Raw genomic sequence first — 16,968 nt, 5'->3', positions numbered from 1 at the left:
TTTCTTGTAAGTTTCTGCATTTCTTAACCTGAATTATACACGTATTAGGCACCATCACACCGCATCCTCATTCTCGTCTCTCAAAAATTTCCCAAAGGCGCTGCCAGTAAAAATATGTGCGGGGGGGAGGGGCTGCAGGGGTGTCTCCGGTTGCATTGCTAAAAGGCACCCAACTCCCCCGGACCGTCCTTAGGGGCATGCGGGAGAAATCACCTAAGATAAAGCACCTCGGCGGGGAGCCAGCGCAGATCAAGCCTTCTGCCTTGTCTTTTCCTGCTCTCTAACAAGGTCACCAGCTCTGGCTCTAGACCCTATCGATAAAACTTACGCTCTGTAAGGTCAACGGGTCGCCCCGGGCCTCTCCAGAGCCCAGTTCCCCGGCCCTAGGCTCCCAGGCCCGGCCCTCCCTCCGCGAGAGCGCGGTCACCGACGGTGCGGGTGCAGCTCCGGCTCACCTGACCACGTTGGGGTGCTCAAAGGTCTCCAGGTGCCTCAGCACCGCCACCTCGCGGATGGTGGAGAGCGGCATGCCCTCCTCGCCAGTCTGCACCCGCACGCGTTTCAGCGCCACGAAACGGCCTCCGTTCTTCAAGTCGCGGGCCTTGAACACCTTCCCATAGGCGCCCTCCCCGATCTCCGCCACGCACTCGTACTGCTGGTCTGCGCGGCTCAGGCCGTCCTTCTCCATGCCGCCTGGACGCCACCCGGCGTGGCGCCGCTGGGGCGGGCGGGGGGTGCGTTCGACTTGCTCGCGGCCGCCGCTCGCCTCCTCCGGGGCTCCGGAGAGCTCTGTCTCGCTCTCCCTCGCCCTTAGCCTGCTCCGGCGCTGCGGCTCTGGGGCTCTCGCTACCGCCTAGGCTGGATGGAGCGACCTCCCCGCGGTGCTGGCGCAACTGTGGAGCCGCCGCGGCGAAACTCCGCCTGCAGAGTCGCCGCCACTGCCGCCGGAGGAGCAAGCCGATCCCTCCTCTTCCCTCTCCGAAGCGAAGTCTTCTGCACAGACGCGGAGATGATTACATAGCCTCTGCCCGAGCGCGTCTTAGTCCACAATCATTGCACCTAAAAGAGGAGACGAGGGGACAAGAAGAAAGTGCAATTAGACATCCCAGAAGCCTTCCTTGGGGTTCCTCCAGACCCCCCTCCTCCTCCTTTACGAAGTCCCCATTGCTACCCTCCACGCGCTCCTGCCCATTTCCAAGCGGCTTAATCCTTCCTGGTTCCTTCGAAAAACCGAAGTTAGTTTTCTTTCCTTGCACGGCTAGAGCCGTCTTCGCGCGGAGAGGTTACAGGGGCCCCTCGGGGATAAGCCCTCGGCCCGGGACACAGTGGAACGGGAGGGGGCGTGCCGAGCTGCACAGAGTGTGCCGGGAGCGCGGGGGAGGGGAGGAGCCCGGCACGTCAAAGTCACGGCTTAATATTTATCCTCATATCATTGTGAAGCACTGCTGCCCTCCCCACTTCCCGAGGCCTGGACGTGCAGGGAAATGGTGTCGGTGGGCATTCAGGGGTTCCGCACAAGCTGGTGTGGAGAGACTGTGGGTCCACCCGTGTGGGGCCGCAGAATGTGGGTGGGGGCTCCCAAGACCCTGTAACCCGATGCTCGGAGTGTGCGAGAAGGGGTGGTCAGACATCTGCTCGGAAATTGCTTCCTTTCTTTCTACTTTCAGTTTTTCTACGAGGAGACATTAACTCACACACAAATGGTCTTTTGGGGGTTAGAGAGTCTCAGTTGTAAACGGAATTCTCTCTCCGACTGGGAGGACCTCCCTGGTGGAAGCCCAGAGAAGACCAACCATCTGGTCCGGGAGGGTTTGGGCTACACCGGGGCGGGCGAGCTAGAGGCTAGGGAGGGGGAAGTCCCCCATGGATCCCAAGGGTGGGAGAAAGAGGTGTTAGGCACACTTTCGCTCGTCTCCTTCAAGGAGAACTTCAGGAGTAAGATAGCATAACCACGACTCGCCCTGAAGTTTTCAACTAATTAAACCTGAGCAAAATTCAACCTTTCTCTAACAGTGGGTGGGGGGAGTAAATGCTGAACCCACGAGGGTGTGAGCGAAGGGGCTGTGCCCTCGGGGCAGGGGCTCAAGAACCTCTTTCCATTCCCAGGAGCGTCCCCCAAGTAGATAACAGAGGTGGTGCTCCAATCCCCCTTCAGCTAGAAGCTCGGTCCGCTTTGTAGCTGGAAGCCCCCCAGGGCCCTATGCACAACAAAGCGCTGAAGGGGGGGTACCCTAACTTCCCTTCCCTTTCAGCGACCCCGGACCTACAGAGCCTTTCTTCTCCCACGGCCGCCGTGGCCTCGGCCAGATAATTCGCCACGACAGCCGCGTGTCCGGAATTCCCGGGGCGCCTCAGAATTACCTGTCCGCAACCGCTGGCCCGATCGCCTTCTGCCTTGAATTAAAGAAACAAACGGCGCGACACCCACAGTGTGCGGGCGGAGCGGACCGCAGCGAAGGCAGGGCTTATCACTCTTACTCTATTCAGAACTTTCCTTAAAGCTGGGGAAAAGCCTCCAGAGCCCGCCCGGGGGTCTGGGCCCGGTCGAGGGCCACACAGGTAGCCCAGGACCCGCCACCGGCTGCCCAACCCACCTCTCCCACGTCCCCCTCCCCTTCCCGCTCGAGTCCAGCCCCCTGCTCCGCAGCGAAGGAAGCGTCGGGGACGTCCCACCCACGCAGGGAACTGGGCCCGCCGGGCCCGCGGCCCCCACCCGGCCCCGCACCACCGGTCCTGGCTCTCTACACCCCCCACCGACCCCCCAGACGGTCGGCTTCGGCAGAGAGAAACGGGAGCAGCAGTGCCTTTTCCCCCCCTCTCCTCCACTTTTTTTTGTTGTTGTTGTTGCTTTCCCACGCTGGCTGAATGTGACTTGACCCCATTTCAAAAAAGTTTGACATAGTGCTTCAACATTTCCGCATTCCTCCGCGACTACAAAGGCTGCAGCCGCCTCCTTCTGCTTTCTGTCTCTGCTCTCTGTCTTCACACTCAATGAAATCCTTCATGTGCCTCTCCCGAAGCCTGCCAAGCACCACAAGGGTCGCCACCAGCGCAGCGACAAGAGGCCACACCGGGGGCCGCGACTCCCGCGTGTGCGCACACGCAGATGCGTCCATGCGCAAACTGGCGCGCTGCGGGGCCCAGAACTGCTCACCGCGGGGCGTGCGTTTTAACTCCGATATTTTAAATTACAAAAGCAAACTTGCAAACTAAAGTAAACGTGCGTCCTCGCGGGGCTCCCAGCCAGAGCACTGGGCGGCTGCTTGCACTCTCTGTGCATAACACGCCCGCAGGAAGCCTGCATTAACATTTATCTCATGGTGGGGAAGGTGGAGCCCACACCCACACCTCAGCAAGCTAGAGAGGCAGCTTTCGCGGGGAAGTAACTATGGGGCACGGAGACACAGTCTTCAGCGTGGAGTCCTCAAGGGCAGGGTATTTTAAACCCTAAATGTGAATTATTATGTGAACGTCCGATTGGAATTCAAGTTCCATTTGGAGGAGGTGGCTGAAGGGTGTGCGCACAGATAGTGTGCGAACGGGATCTCGGTGTCGGGGGTGTCCCACGTGTGCTATGTTCCCCACTCACCAGATAGGAAAGAATTCACTAGTTCCCCCAAACTGGCCCCCGTAACCTACACCGTGTCAGTCCATAAGGGGTTAACCAAAGCCGATTCTGAGGACACAACCCCACACCCTCCAAACCACATTTTTGCCTTGGACCCCGGCCTAGCCTCTGATCTCCCCCAGGACCCCCCACCCAGCAGCCCACCCACTCGTGCGCGTAGTTCCTCACCTGAGGGACCGGGTCACGTCCGGCCTCCCGCGGGGTCTGCGAGTGTCAGTCGGACCTCCGCACGTGTCCGCGGCCGCGCGGAGCAGGTAACCAGACTCTGGGGAAGGACTTACCAGCACTCTCTCCTGCTAGGGGGTGGGCACAGCGGCGGAGGGCGGAGGGATTGAGAGGGCGCCGCCCGCGCCGCTCGCTGGGGGCGGACGGGGGCGGCGGGGCTCTAGCGGGCGCTGGGGGCCCGAGCCGGGGAGGCGGCAGGGGCTACCGCGCGGCGGGGGCGGGGGCGGGGACCAGCGAAGCCTCCTCTGCCCGAGACCCACCCCGCTGCGGGGCTGGGGGCTCGCGGCGCGGTGGCAAGCAAGTGTGCAAATTAAAGCCTTCCGGAGAGAGGGGAGGCGGCCGAGCCCCGGCTGTGTTCTGAACTTCCCAGCTCCCCAGCTCTCCGCTGCGAGTGGGGGGGCGCGAAGGAGGAGAGTTAAATGAAAATTTCCGGCTTTCACTGCAACCGGAGTGCGGGGGATCCCGCCACTAAAATGCGCGGCGTGAGAGGGACAGAGTGGGACGTGTCGTCGGGAGTCGGCGGAGTTTCCAAACCCAGGGTCGTCCAGAGTTGGGGTTTTGACAGGGTGAGGCGGGGGTATCAGCAGTCTGTGACGTGGACGGATGGGAAAAACACAAAACAACCACAGTAATTATGAGGGCCGGTGGGGCTGGTAAATACCAACACTTTCCAAGAAACTGAAAAATCGGACCAAAAAATAACCCTTCTCTATTAAAGAAAAAAAAAATTGGCAGGATGCCTTGCAGAAAAGAAAATACTAATCTGTCCAAGCACTTTTCACTTTCAGCAGGAGCTACATTTGTTTTGTTTTCCTTCGCTTCCTTTCGGCCTCACAAAGCCCTATCTTTTCCTTTTGGACAGAGGATATGGTTTGGAAATTGTCAGACAATTTGTGGTTAAAGATCTACTTGAAGGGGCTGGCAAGTTCACAGTTATTAAGTGGTTAGTAACTGCTGAGGGTTCACTAAGGTATTTCTGAAGAGCTAAAAAACCTAAAATTTGGTGTAAGTAACAGAACTGCAAGGTAATAGACACACACAAAGAGAAGTGCTCAGTTTAAACGCATTATTGGAATTCTGAAATTTGAAACCTTGTAAGAATGTATACTTTACCTGCTGAGAAAACCTGAATACAATTGTTTCAGGTGAAAATGAGATTTTGGAGGGAAAAAAAGTTTTCAAGACTGTCTACAGTGGAGTAAAAGAAAACTTAAAATAGATGTCTTTCTGGAAAGAATTCAGTGTTCTCCAAAATCTTTTGTCTGTAGGATATTGAAACCCTTTAAAACATCTTAAAGCAAAACTTTTTTAGAAAGTATTTATTTCAGTGCCTTGTAGAAAAATTAAAACCCAGCAAAATTCTGTTTGAATTGGAAATACTACTTATATAAATCTTCTGAGTTTTTGAAATAAACCAAGTTAGTAATTTCATAGTATATCAAATTTTTGTCTTTGCAAAATTGATTCTATATTATAGTGTGAAGTAAGGTTAAGGAAATAAAAATTTGTGCATTTCCATTAGTAAATATATTGCACTGCATTCTAATATTTTTTTCTTGAATAATAAAAGTGACTAATTGTGTCTTTATACTTAATATATTCATACAATATATTTTGTGTTAAGAGGATGTTTCTAAAGTAAAATCCAATTCTGAACAAAATTCGTGTTTGTAATGTTATCTGTAATCTCATATACTTTATAAATTTAAGAAAGAAATTATTGGAAATTAAAAATTTTGTTTCGTATTTATATAACATATTGTATCACTATAAATCACTAATTGGACTTTAAACCAGAGATACAAATGGGAATCCTTCATTTTGATAATTGCTGACATTTATGATTACCTTTTAAAACAAGATTTACTTGCTGGTAATTAACATGTTTGTATAAGACAAATAATTGCCAATAAATAGGAACCAGCCCTTGATGGCCAGAATTTGAGTAAATAACTTGTTTAAAAATAGTAAGCTGTAAATGTCTTTAAAATTAACAGAAAAATGTCTTTTCTACACTGGATTGTATTTTTAATTACTTGAATTAGACAACAACCATTGCTAGGTTAGAAATTCCATGATTTAGGTTACTAGATCATTTGGGCAAAGTGAAAAACAATGAAGTTTTATTTATCTGTATGTTTATATTCAGTATTAACCCTCTGTCCTTTTCTTTTTGTGATATTGCTTATCTTTTATGTTAATTTATCATTCATTGTTCACTCTCCCTAGTTATGGTTTACATTAAATCCCAGTTGGTTAAAGCTTAACACCCAAGAAAGTTTTACAATGGATTATACAAAATTAGTTAATACCAGATTGTTTTTGTTTGTGGATAACTTCCTCTGTGGGTAACAGGTTATCCTAACAAAATTTGTGCAAAGTTTATAAACTGTAAACCAAATTCTGATTCCTTTGTTCAGGGGTCTTCTATGAATGAATATATAGCATTCTTAAGAATAATGACTCCAACCAGTATTTTCAGGCTACATATCAAATATTCTAAAGTAGCAAATCATCTTACAGGCTTTTAAAAGTTAGAATTCATGAATTTATGTTCAAATATGATATTGTAGTTTACACCGAAAGATTTATTAATGTCACATAAAGGGTATATTTCATTTATGAACATTTTTATATGAAACACCTGTAAATTTTTGTTTTCACTTAAATATAAACTTCTAGTCTGTAATTTTTAACTTGCTAAAGAAGTGAGATTTATTTGGAATAGTAATTATATAATATACATCTAAATCTAATTCATCTCTGATATACATCGGCTATTTGAATTTATAAATCTATTTTCCAGACATCCAGAAATAAAGTTTGGCTATAATCTACCACACATATTAAAATACATTTCTAGTTTAATAACTTTGAAACAAGTGACCCTACTTTTTAACCTGATTTGGTATGTGTGTATAAATGTTACTTTTGTTGAGAATTTACAGGAAAAATGATAATTTTAACACAAATAGTATAATATAATGCAGTACATTTTAATGTTTTTCTTCCCCTCCCTGGGCATTTTCAAGATATTTTTCTTGGGTTTTCCTTTAAAATATAATCTTAAAAATTTGCTAACTATCCTAAAAGAAATCAGTTGTATTATCAATTTTTTCAACTGTAAATTTCTGAAATTTAAATGATGTTTAAAGGTATCCTCAAATTACTAATCATCAATTTGGAAATGACCTCAATTTTTCTCTTTTTATTATTACATGTAATCTAGTTCATTGCATTTGAACAGATAAACTTGAAAAGATTTTGATGTTATCCATGCGGGGAAAAATGTGTATATCAGATAGTAGCTTAAAAAACTTAAGAAGAAAACACCAGAAATTTTTATTCTTTGGAACATTCCCTTTCCGTAGAGTCTACTACTCTATAATTATCCTTGTGCAACATGTCAGTACTGTGTTCGTGTTTGTATAATTGTCATCTTTTCTAATTTTTCCCCTTTTGATAGAGACCCATATCTTCTGTTTCCTTTGTGTGTGTGTTAATACCTGTATATTCTTGACATATTGTTATGACATGTTCGAAACATGTTCTTAATATCCTTTCATCATCTGTATTAGAATTCTGAGTAATCAGAAAACTAAGGAAATATATTTATAAAAGATGATGATCATTACATCGAAATTTGTAATACGTACATTTCCTTTCGATTTACAGTGACCTCTGATTTTCACTGGCTTACATTTCTTTTCTTAGATAATACTTGCCTCAGCTGTACACCTGGCCTAACAATTGTGTTGCCATAGCTGCTTTTGGTTGAGCTAAAAGGTGTGTACCCACTTTAGATAGACCATTCAGATGGAACCATGAAGGTACAGCACAGTGCAGGGGAGGAGGGAGATGATGATAAAGTGGGATCTGGGAGTTAGGAGAAGAGACATGGAAGGCACTCAGCGAGAAACTTCTGTGAATGGCCTGGCAGCAGGGGCAAGGGAAGGAAGCACATGCTGAGGTCTTGGGGCCAAGAGATGCAGCCTCAGTGCTCTAGGTATGGTGTATCCAGGCAACCTGATTCCTTCAGAGTGAATGGCCTTCTGCGTCTATTTTATTATGCAATTAAATTCATCTTATTAAATGAGATTGCATAGTATTTGCATCCATATTCATGTAACTACTTTGTTGTCTCATTCTGGACTGTGTGTGTGTGTGTGAAAATAACATAGGATGGAATTCTTTGCAGAATTCTTAGAATGCCTGGAAGAAAATATGTAATAGCATGTGGGTCACTTTGCCATAAATTAAAGAGAGGATCTGATTCTTAAACCCTGTTTTAAATTTGTTCAAAGTTACTCTATCTTTGATTCTCCACTACTCAGCGTAGTACCTGGCAAGTATTTTATGTCTGCTATATATTCATCTACAGAAACGTTGACTTTGCATCCTTTAGTCTCCTTTGGGACTATTTCTTTCTATTTCCTTCAGGGAAATGTATTAGAATTTTTTTTTTATCCTACCAAAGCATTTTAATAAAGCTTATGATCAATGCACTGGTTTTAGGACCTCCATAGTCTGTCTTCTCTACCTGAAGCTCCTTTGCTTTTTAACCCCTCTTCTCTAAGTTCTATCATCCTTCCAAGGCTTAGCTCCTCCACAAAACTTTGAAATTCCCTCAGCTGAAAGACACCCCTCTTTGCTCTAATTCCTTGAGGCCATATGCTTTCCACCTTACTAACAGTGTGATCCTCTGCTATCTAATACCCTGAGTTCCTCAGAACATCCATCATGCCTTGTTCCCCTTGACAATTCTCCAACTCCTGGCTGCCCTCTGGTCCTAGTGGGTGGTCAATGAATGCAGCAGTGGTTCTTGTCCCCTTCCAGAAGTGTTACGGAATCAAGCAGGCATGGAACAGACTGTAAGAGTGTGACATAACTGGAATAACATTTGAAAGTGGAGGACCAATGTTTCATGTTGTTTAAACAGAAAAAAGCCAAATCATCCTGCCACTTTGGGTAAATTTGGTATGTTTTCTCTTATGTTGCAGATATTAGTCATTTAAAACATTTTTGTCTGAAAGAAAATGTATTTAGACACATTTCTAAATTCAACAGAAAGATTTCTAAAACCTTGGCTGAATGTGTTTAGATAAATTTCTCCATTCCCTCAAAATTCCAATTAAATACATTTTTTGTCTTTAAAAAGAGAAAGTACTAAATTTTGAGGTACGTTAGATATTATATAACTCAGAATCTGGAAAGATTGCTCATTTTGTTTGCCAATATTTTTAATATCTATGTGACTGTATCCTAACAGAATCCTTGATTTCTAAATTAGAAGACCGGTTTTTCATTCCTAGTTCTTTCTTCCTCAATAATATTCACTGCGCCTTCAGGGACCAGTCATTTAACCCATCTGATCTTCAGACTCTATGCCCATTAAATATGTTTTCTAGTGATTCAGAAAGATGTTATAAAAATTGTTTGGAGAGTAGCAACAAATAATTTTTATCTTCATAAGAAGAAATATGGAAGTATAATGGAGGTTGCTGGTCTTGGGTATCTGGATTTGACCATAAACTGTGTGACTTTGGGCAACACACTTCAGCCCCTGGGCTTTAAAGTCCTTCTCAGTAAAAGAGATGACTAGATTGCATGATTTCTACAGCTGCTGCAGCCTGAAAATGCCACGGTTCAGTATGTTATACTGGGCACCATCATTATGCATCTGGTTTATAATTCCCCTGAGCAAGAGTAATGCCAAAGAATGGGACTCTGATGTCGGGAATCCAGAGAGGTGTCAGGATTTCAAATGTGAATTATATTGGATTCTCTCTGACTTTATAGACTTTTAAGACTGAATAGAAAAGAAGACTTGTAGGAAAACAGGGAAATTCGCTGGTGTTTTCATTAGAGATAGAGAGGAGCCAGGCTTTAATTATTTGGTTAAAACTAAATTTAATAAATTAATCAACCATCATTAGAAAAATGTGATAAATAAATTACAATATTACATGTAGAATCAGGATATCCAAGCTTAGAAATCTTGGGTGATCCCAGAAATTCTTCAAAGAATTTCATGAAGCATAAATGGGAAATGGGACATATCTGTAAACCATTACAAATGTCAATGGCAGCTGGACTCCAGTGAGATAGTGGGAAGGTCAAAAGTAGTGTGCTGTAAATTTGAGGGGCTCCAGTTATATGAGATGTTTCTGGAATTGTTGGTCAGCAGCCATTATTAAAATGTGCACAGAGAAACAGACGGTTGCCTCTGTGTTCTTATTTTCTATATCAGGTCATGTGCACGATTTTAAGGTCCTCCCTACATGTTCAGGGAAGAAAAATTTAGGAAGTTAGAACCAGCTGTTAATGGATTAAAAGTCTGCCTTCAATGTATGACTTGGGCTAGGTTCTTAAGCTTTCAGATCCCCATTTTCCCTCATCCATGAAGTAAGGATACTAAATCAGCCTCACCGGGTTGGTGTGAGGATTCAATTCATCAGTAAGTGTCTGCTATGTGCATTTTGCATTTAGCAGACAATAAATATTAGTGTAATCAATATCCCTCTTACAGAATCACATTTGCTAATTTTTCTGTTTTTTAAACTGGATTAAAATATCCACTCATTGCAAGAGAAGCAACTCTCAAAACAGAGCACACTCCAGATTATCTTGGGCCTTGATAAAAACCACAGCTGTCTCTGGCTAGTGAGGAATGAAGAGGATGGGTTGTCTCATCTGAGACTTCTCTTTCTTATTTAGATCTTCCCGAGTACTGCTCAGTCCTGCTCCTCTCTTGTTTCCCTTATCCTCTTCCTTCTGTGTGGCTCTGTTCCCTTGGCACTGTTTAGTGTGGCCCAAGGACAACCCCATCTTGCCCCTTGAATCTATACCCCATATATTCCCTAACATGTACCTTAAAACCCTGTGCTTTGCTGTCTTCCTTCAAGAGCTACCATATTGTCTGCTCTTCCACAGCCACGGGGTCCACTCTCATTTCTCTTGATTGAAGTACTGAGTGTCCCTTATTTATCACAGTATCAATCTTTTCCCTCCCCTCTGCCTTATCTTCTGGGCTTAGTATGACGTTGCATTTCCTACCCCATACTCTCTCCCAAAAAGCATCCAAGGGGGGCTTACCTCTCCTGCCTCCCTTATTTTAGCTTCCCAGGGATATTTCCACAGTTCCTTGGTTTCTTGGCCTTTGATATGTAAATGTTTCCTTGTCAGCCATTTTTCTCACAGCAGTCTTACCCCTATCCCCATCTCTAGGTCATCAGATGTCTTGGCCACACAAGTTTCTGGATTTCTGTTCTTCACTGACTCTTTCTAAGAGAGGCTATGAACATGTAAAGGACTATACACAAAGGACTATCAATAATGATGCTCTTTGTAGGTGGGGTCTGGGGACTTCATATTTAAGCACTGGCCCAATGTTAGTGATTGATAAATGGAGGTTGAATGAATGATATAATACCACAAAAAATATAGAGCCATCAGATCATTCTCCACCTCAGAAGTCACCTGGTACTTTTCCTGTTTCCTTCCTATCACAAATTCTATGTCTCCTTTAAGGATGAGCCTTTAGGCAGGATAGGGAAAGGTCTCCGTTTTTTGTTGTTCCAACATGCCCAGTCTCCATGTATGGGTTGCACCATCATGGTATCCCTCAATAGAAATACATAGAATGGTGGATAGAAAGCTCAGAAGCTGAGTCAATCTGACTCACCTAGGTTTACACTAGGTCAGGAAGAGCCATGAAATTCAGGCAAGGAAGTTTAAACTTGATTATCAGGCAAAAAATGCAACTGATTAAAGACTCATGAGCTGAGAAGGTAGCTCTTAGAGCAGTGATAGGACAAAAGCAAGAAAGATGACTTGGCATAGCAGGCATGAAAGGCTGGAGTCAGGGAGTGCAATGCTCAGGATCCTACTAGTGGTGAAAAGAACCTGGTAAGGGGGAAAAGGAATGGCTGTAAGAGAATTCAAAGGAAATATTTGAATGGATTTGGTTAATCACAAGACAGTATAATGAGAGAAGTTAACATGCATGTAGCTTCCAGGATAGCTCTAAACACTTTACATAAATTAGCCTGGTTAAATCTCCTCATTATCTCCATTTTTACAGACAATGAAGCAAAGGCCAATAAGGCATAGGATCAAACTTCTTACCAGAGTTTTGGTCTAAGATATTAAAAAAAAAAAGTTACAACCCACAGGAGATACAAGAAAGATGGCAAAAGAAGATGACTTGGTATATGTTAGAAATTCTACTTTTGAATTTGAGATGACAGCCAAATAAAAATATCTAATGGCACACAGAGTAGAAAGCTCTTCATTTTTGCTGAGTTCTTCCTTAAAATATGCCCAGACCTACCATCCTGGAGAAACCCATTGCTGTTCCCAAATGATCATCTGCTTTTCTTCTTTCCTATCTGCAGGCCTAATTTCATGAGTCCTTCAGAGTAGCACAGGGCCCTAAGCTTGGTATAATTCTCTGATTTTGCTGTGTTTATAATTTTTTTTGGAGACAGAGCCTCAAGCTGTCACCCTGGGTAGAGTGCTGTGGCATCACAGCTCACAGCAACCTCCAACTCCTGGACTCAAGCGATTCTCTTGCCTCCGTCTCCCAAGTAGCTGGGATTATAGGCGCCTGCCACAACACCCGGCTATTTTTTGTTTTTTATTTTTTTTTGGTTGCAGCCATCGTTGTTTGGCGGCCCCGGGCTGGATTCAAACCTGCCAGCTCAGGTGCTTGAGCCACAGGCGCCAAGCCTGTGTTTATAATTTTTGAACTAGGTGTCTCTCATTTTCATTTTGAATAGGGCCAAATTATGTAGCCAGTTGTGCTACCTGATGGAAGATGTGGGGGTGGACATTCCAAACACGAGCATTCATTTATTCAACAGTTCAGGCCTCCTTCACCTTCAAGGGATACTTGCTCCTCTTATTCTTCTATGAAATTGTTCTTTCCAACATCATCATTGATGCAGTCAGTTGCAATTTGTCTTAGCTATTAGGCTGTGCCCTTCTAATGCTAGTTTTTCGTGTTTTCTCAAAATTCTCTCTCCCTTCTTAGCTGATATGACACCTAGTATCTACTACTTCTCAATCAATGTTCTTTTGTCTTGCTTTGCCAGCTTTCCCTCCTGGTCCTACCTGACATCTGGAGTTATCTTCCAAGTCTTAACGATCAGTGGTTGAATTGTTCCTCTGCAAGTTCCTTTCCTCCCATGCAAGATATCAGACCTTCCTCTGTGCTATACACATATAAATGGGTTTTCATTATCCTACTAGTATTCATTGCCTCAACCCTAACCACAAGCCCAACCTGTTTCACTCTCCTTTTCCCTACCTGCCTGCTCTCCTTCCTGCCTGTTGTCTTCATAACTGTTTTCAAATTTATGACCTCTTTTCACAGTTACCTTTCCCCTTTGGCTCACCCACCCATCAGTCAGTCATAGAGCATGAACCAGTCTCTGGTTCCAGGGGTTTTGGACCACCCTGGGAGATACTTTGCCTAATCCCATGCTGTTCCCTGATCTTTCATTTTGACCAGGTGCTAGAAGATGTTGTGCCTTAACTCCATTAGAATCCTCTCCTCCACTTCTTCAAATCTGCTGTCTGACACTGATGCTGAGAAGATCTGACATTGAATTGTGCACCTCAGAACCACCCCACCCACTCAACTCCTGACCATGTGTTTGCCAAAAGAGCAGCTTTCTCGAATGGCTCACAAGCTCTAGGCAGTGCTACTATACTTCCTTAATCAATTCTCTATCCTGATTTTCAGAAGATTATTTTCATACTTTCTCCTATTTTTCAAGTCTCCAACACCTTCTTCCCATCCTTACTGTCTTTATTGCATGGAGAAAGTAAAAGACTTCAGAGGAAAAATTCCATATACTTCCACTGTTCATCCTTCTGGAACTGCTTTCTTCCACTGTCCCCAGGACTCTACTTTCTTGTTTCTTCTTCTCCTTCTTAGCCATTTCTATTCATTCTCCTTGTTAGTTACTATTCTTCATCTTCCCAGCCTCTAGACTGGTGTGACCTGGGGCTTAGTTCTCAGACCTCATATTCTCCTCTTCATTCTCACACTTTGAGTGACCTCATCTAGACCCATGAGATACCGTTTGCATGTTGGTATGCAAAAATTCATGTCTCCATTCAGGTGTCCTCTTTGAATTCTGGGCATATATATCCAATTGCCTATTTGATATTTCTGCACAAAATTTCTAATAGACAAAAGTAATACAACAAAAACTGACCTTCCAAAACCCTCTTCTCTCACAATTTTCTCCTTCTTAGTAAATTTTTAAAAATGCATTCTTCTGGTCACTTATTAAAAAATCTACCAACCAAGTTCGACTCTCCTCTTTGACAATCAATCCATCAACAAATCCTGCCAGTCTTACATTCATAGCTGTACAACATAGCTCACACCTTCAACCATCACCTGGTCTGTTGCATCTGCTGCAGTGGCCTCCTTGTTTCTATCCTGGGCCCTCTGTCTTCTGCCTTGGCAGATTCAGTGTTCCTTTTACACTGGTGCTGTACTTCAAGACATCATGGTAGAGAATTTCCCAAGCAAAGAAATTCAGATAATAGATAGTCTCAGAACCCCAGCATGACTCAATCCAAACATATTATCTCCTAGACACATTGTAGTTAATTTTGCCAAAGTCAATATGAAGAAAAAAATCCTGCAAGCAGCTGGGCATAAGAAAAGTCTTACCTAAAAAGGGAAAAATATCAGGATGACCACAAATCTTTTAGTTGAAATTTTTCAAGCCTGAAGAGGATGGTCATTGGCCTTTACACTTCTTAAACAAAACAATTTTCAACCGAGGATCCTGTATGCTGATAAACTGAGTTTCATTTATGATGGAGAAATCAACTGTTTTACTGACATGCAAATGTTGAGGAAATTTGCCTGAGTAGACCAGCTCTACAGGAAGTACTCAGACCCATTCTTCATAATGACCAACATGATGGTCCATCACTAAAGTAAACACACACCAAAATTAAAAAGCAAAGCCTAGCTTCCACAATGGTATAAGGGATAAAAATAGCCTCTGGATCTCTGAAAAATGAGATGATCAAAACTCCACCGTATCTTTAATCCTTTCAATAAATATAAGTGGCTTAAATTCTCCTCTAAAGAGGCATAGGTTTGTTGACTGGATATAAAAGCTCAGGCCCAGTATCTGTTGTCTCCAAGAAACAACCCTAACCTCAAAGAATAAAACAAGACTCAAGGTGAAGGGATGGAAAACAATAATTCAGGCAAATGGAAAGCAGAAAAACATAGGGTTTGCAATCTTATTTGTAGATACAGTAGGATTTAAACCAACAAAAATAAGGAAAGACAAAGATGGATGTTACATACTGGTCAAGGGAAATATACAACATGCTTCAGTAATTAACATTTACATACCCAACCTAAATACTCCTTGATACATAAAACAAATCCTAACTGAGCCGAACCATGTGATACCTTCCTGCACCATAACAGTGGAGATTTTAACACCCTTTTGACAATACTGGACATATCTTTCAAGCAGAAACTAAACTAAGAAATAAAGGACTTAAACACAACCCTAGAACAAATGGACTTAACAGACATATATAGAACATTTCATCCTAAGACAACTGAAAACACATTCTTCTCATCAGCCCACAGATCATCCTCCAAAACTGATCATATCTTAGGAAGCAAGACTAACCTCAACAAATTGAAAACAATAGTAATTATTCCTTGTATCTTCTTGGACTATCACGGAATAAAAGTTGAACTCAACAGCAATAGAAATCTTCATACCCAAATAAAGTAATGGAATCTAAATAATTTTATGCTGAATGACAGCTGGGTCAAAGATGAGATTAAGAAGGAAATCATTAGATTTCATTTGTTGTTGTTGTTTGAGACCAAATCTGACTCAGGGGTTGCCCTGGGTTTGACTGCTGTGGCATCATAGCTCACAGCAACCTCAAACTCTTGGGCTCAAGTGATCCTCTTGCCTCAGTCTCCTGTAGCTTTGACTAAAAGCACCTGCCACAACACCCAGCTATATTTAGAGATGGGGTCTTGCTCTTGCTCAGACTGGTCGTGAACTTCTGAACTCAAGAAATCTGCCTGCCTCTGCCTCCCAGAGTGCTAGGATTACAAGCGTGAGCCACCACTCCTAGCCTATCATTGGATTTCTTGAACAAAACAATAATGAGGCCACAAGCTATTAAAACCTGTGGGATACTGCAAAGGCATTCCTTAGAGTCAAATTTATAGCATTAGATGCCTTCATCAAGAAAATAGAAAGAGAGCAAGTCAACAACCTAATGGGCCATCTCAAGCAACTGGAAAAGGAAGAAAAATCTAACCCCAAACCCAGCAGAAGAAAAGAAGTAACCAAAATTAGAGCATAATTAAATGAAATTGAAAAGACAAGAATCTTTGAAAAGATTAATAAAATTTATAAACTCTGAAAAAAAAAATTTATAAACTCCGGGCCAGACTAACCAGAAACAGAAAAGTAAGATCTCTAATAACTTCAATCAGAAATGATAAAGGGAAAATAACAACAGATATCACAGAAATATAAAAGATCCTCAGTGATTACTATAAAAAATTCTATGCCCAGAAATATGAAAATGTAGATGAAATGGACCAATACTTGGAATTATGCTACCTTGAAAGAATTAGAAATTTTGAATATACCTGTATCAAAAAAGAAAAGCCCTGAACCAGATGGTTTCACACCAATATTCTACCAAAGAGAAATTCTCCAAAGATAATTCTTTAAAGAGAAACTAGTACCTATATTGCATAACCTATTCCAAAACATATAGAAGGAAGGACTCCTCCCCAACATGTTCTATGAAGCAAATATCACCCTGATTCCAAAAGCAGGAAATGACTCAACAAAAAAGAAAATTATAGGCAAATACCATAAATGAATATCAATGCAAAAATATTCAATAAGATCCTAGCAAACAGAATACAGTGACACATTATAAAAAGTTATACATCATGATGAAGTCCGTTTTATCCCAGGGATTCAAGATTGGTTCAACATGTAAATCTATACATATAATTCACCACATAAATAAAAAACCAAAGACCATGTGATTCTCTCAATTGATGCAGAAAAGGTTTTTAA

The 16,968-nt window shown here is 43.1% G+C and overlaps 1 protein-coding gene across 2 annotated transcripts in view; it reads right to left on the bottom strand.

Annotated features, from left to right (window-relative positions):
- Window positions 1-3,932, bottom strand: part of CDK6 (cyclin dependent kinase 6) — a 256,624-nt gene extending 252,692 nt beyond the window's left edge. Inside the window, exons 1-2 of one of the 2 annotated variants that reach the window (XM_053609350.1) lie at window positions 3,797-3,932; window positions 456-1,059 (exon numbers count right to left, since the gene is read on the bottom strand). In XM_053609350.1, coding sequence (XP_053465325.1) covers window positions 456-688 — 233 coding nt within the window. In that variant the 5' untranslated portion in view covers window positions 689-1,059; window positions 3,797-3,932. Of the gene's footprint in view, window positions 1-455; window positions 1,060-1,171; window positions 1,313-3,796 lie in introns of those variants that run through there. The other variant, XM_053609349.1, reaches the window with a different exon arrangement.
- Window positions 3,933-16,968: the final 13,036 nt, after the last annotated feature.

This window comes from Nycticebus coucang, chromosome 11 (genome assembly GCF_027406575.1).
Source record: "Nycticebus coucang isolate mNycCou1 chromosome 11, mNycCou1.pri, whole genome shotgun sequence".
Lineage (NCBI taxonomy): Eukaryota > Metazoa > Chordata > Mammalia > Primates > Lorisidae > Nycticebus > Nycticebus coucang.
This window is presented reverse-complemented; position numbering and strand designations above follow the sequence as displayed.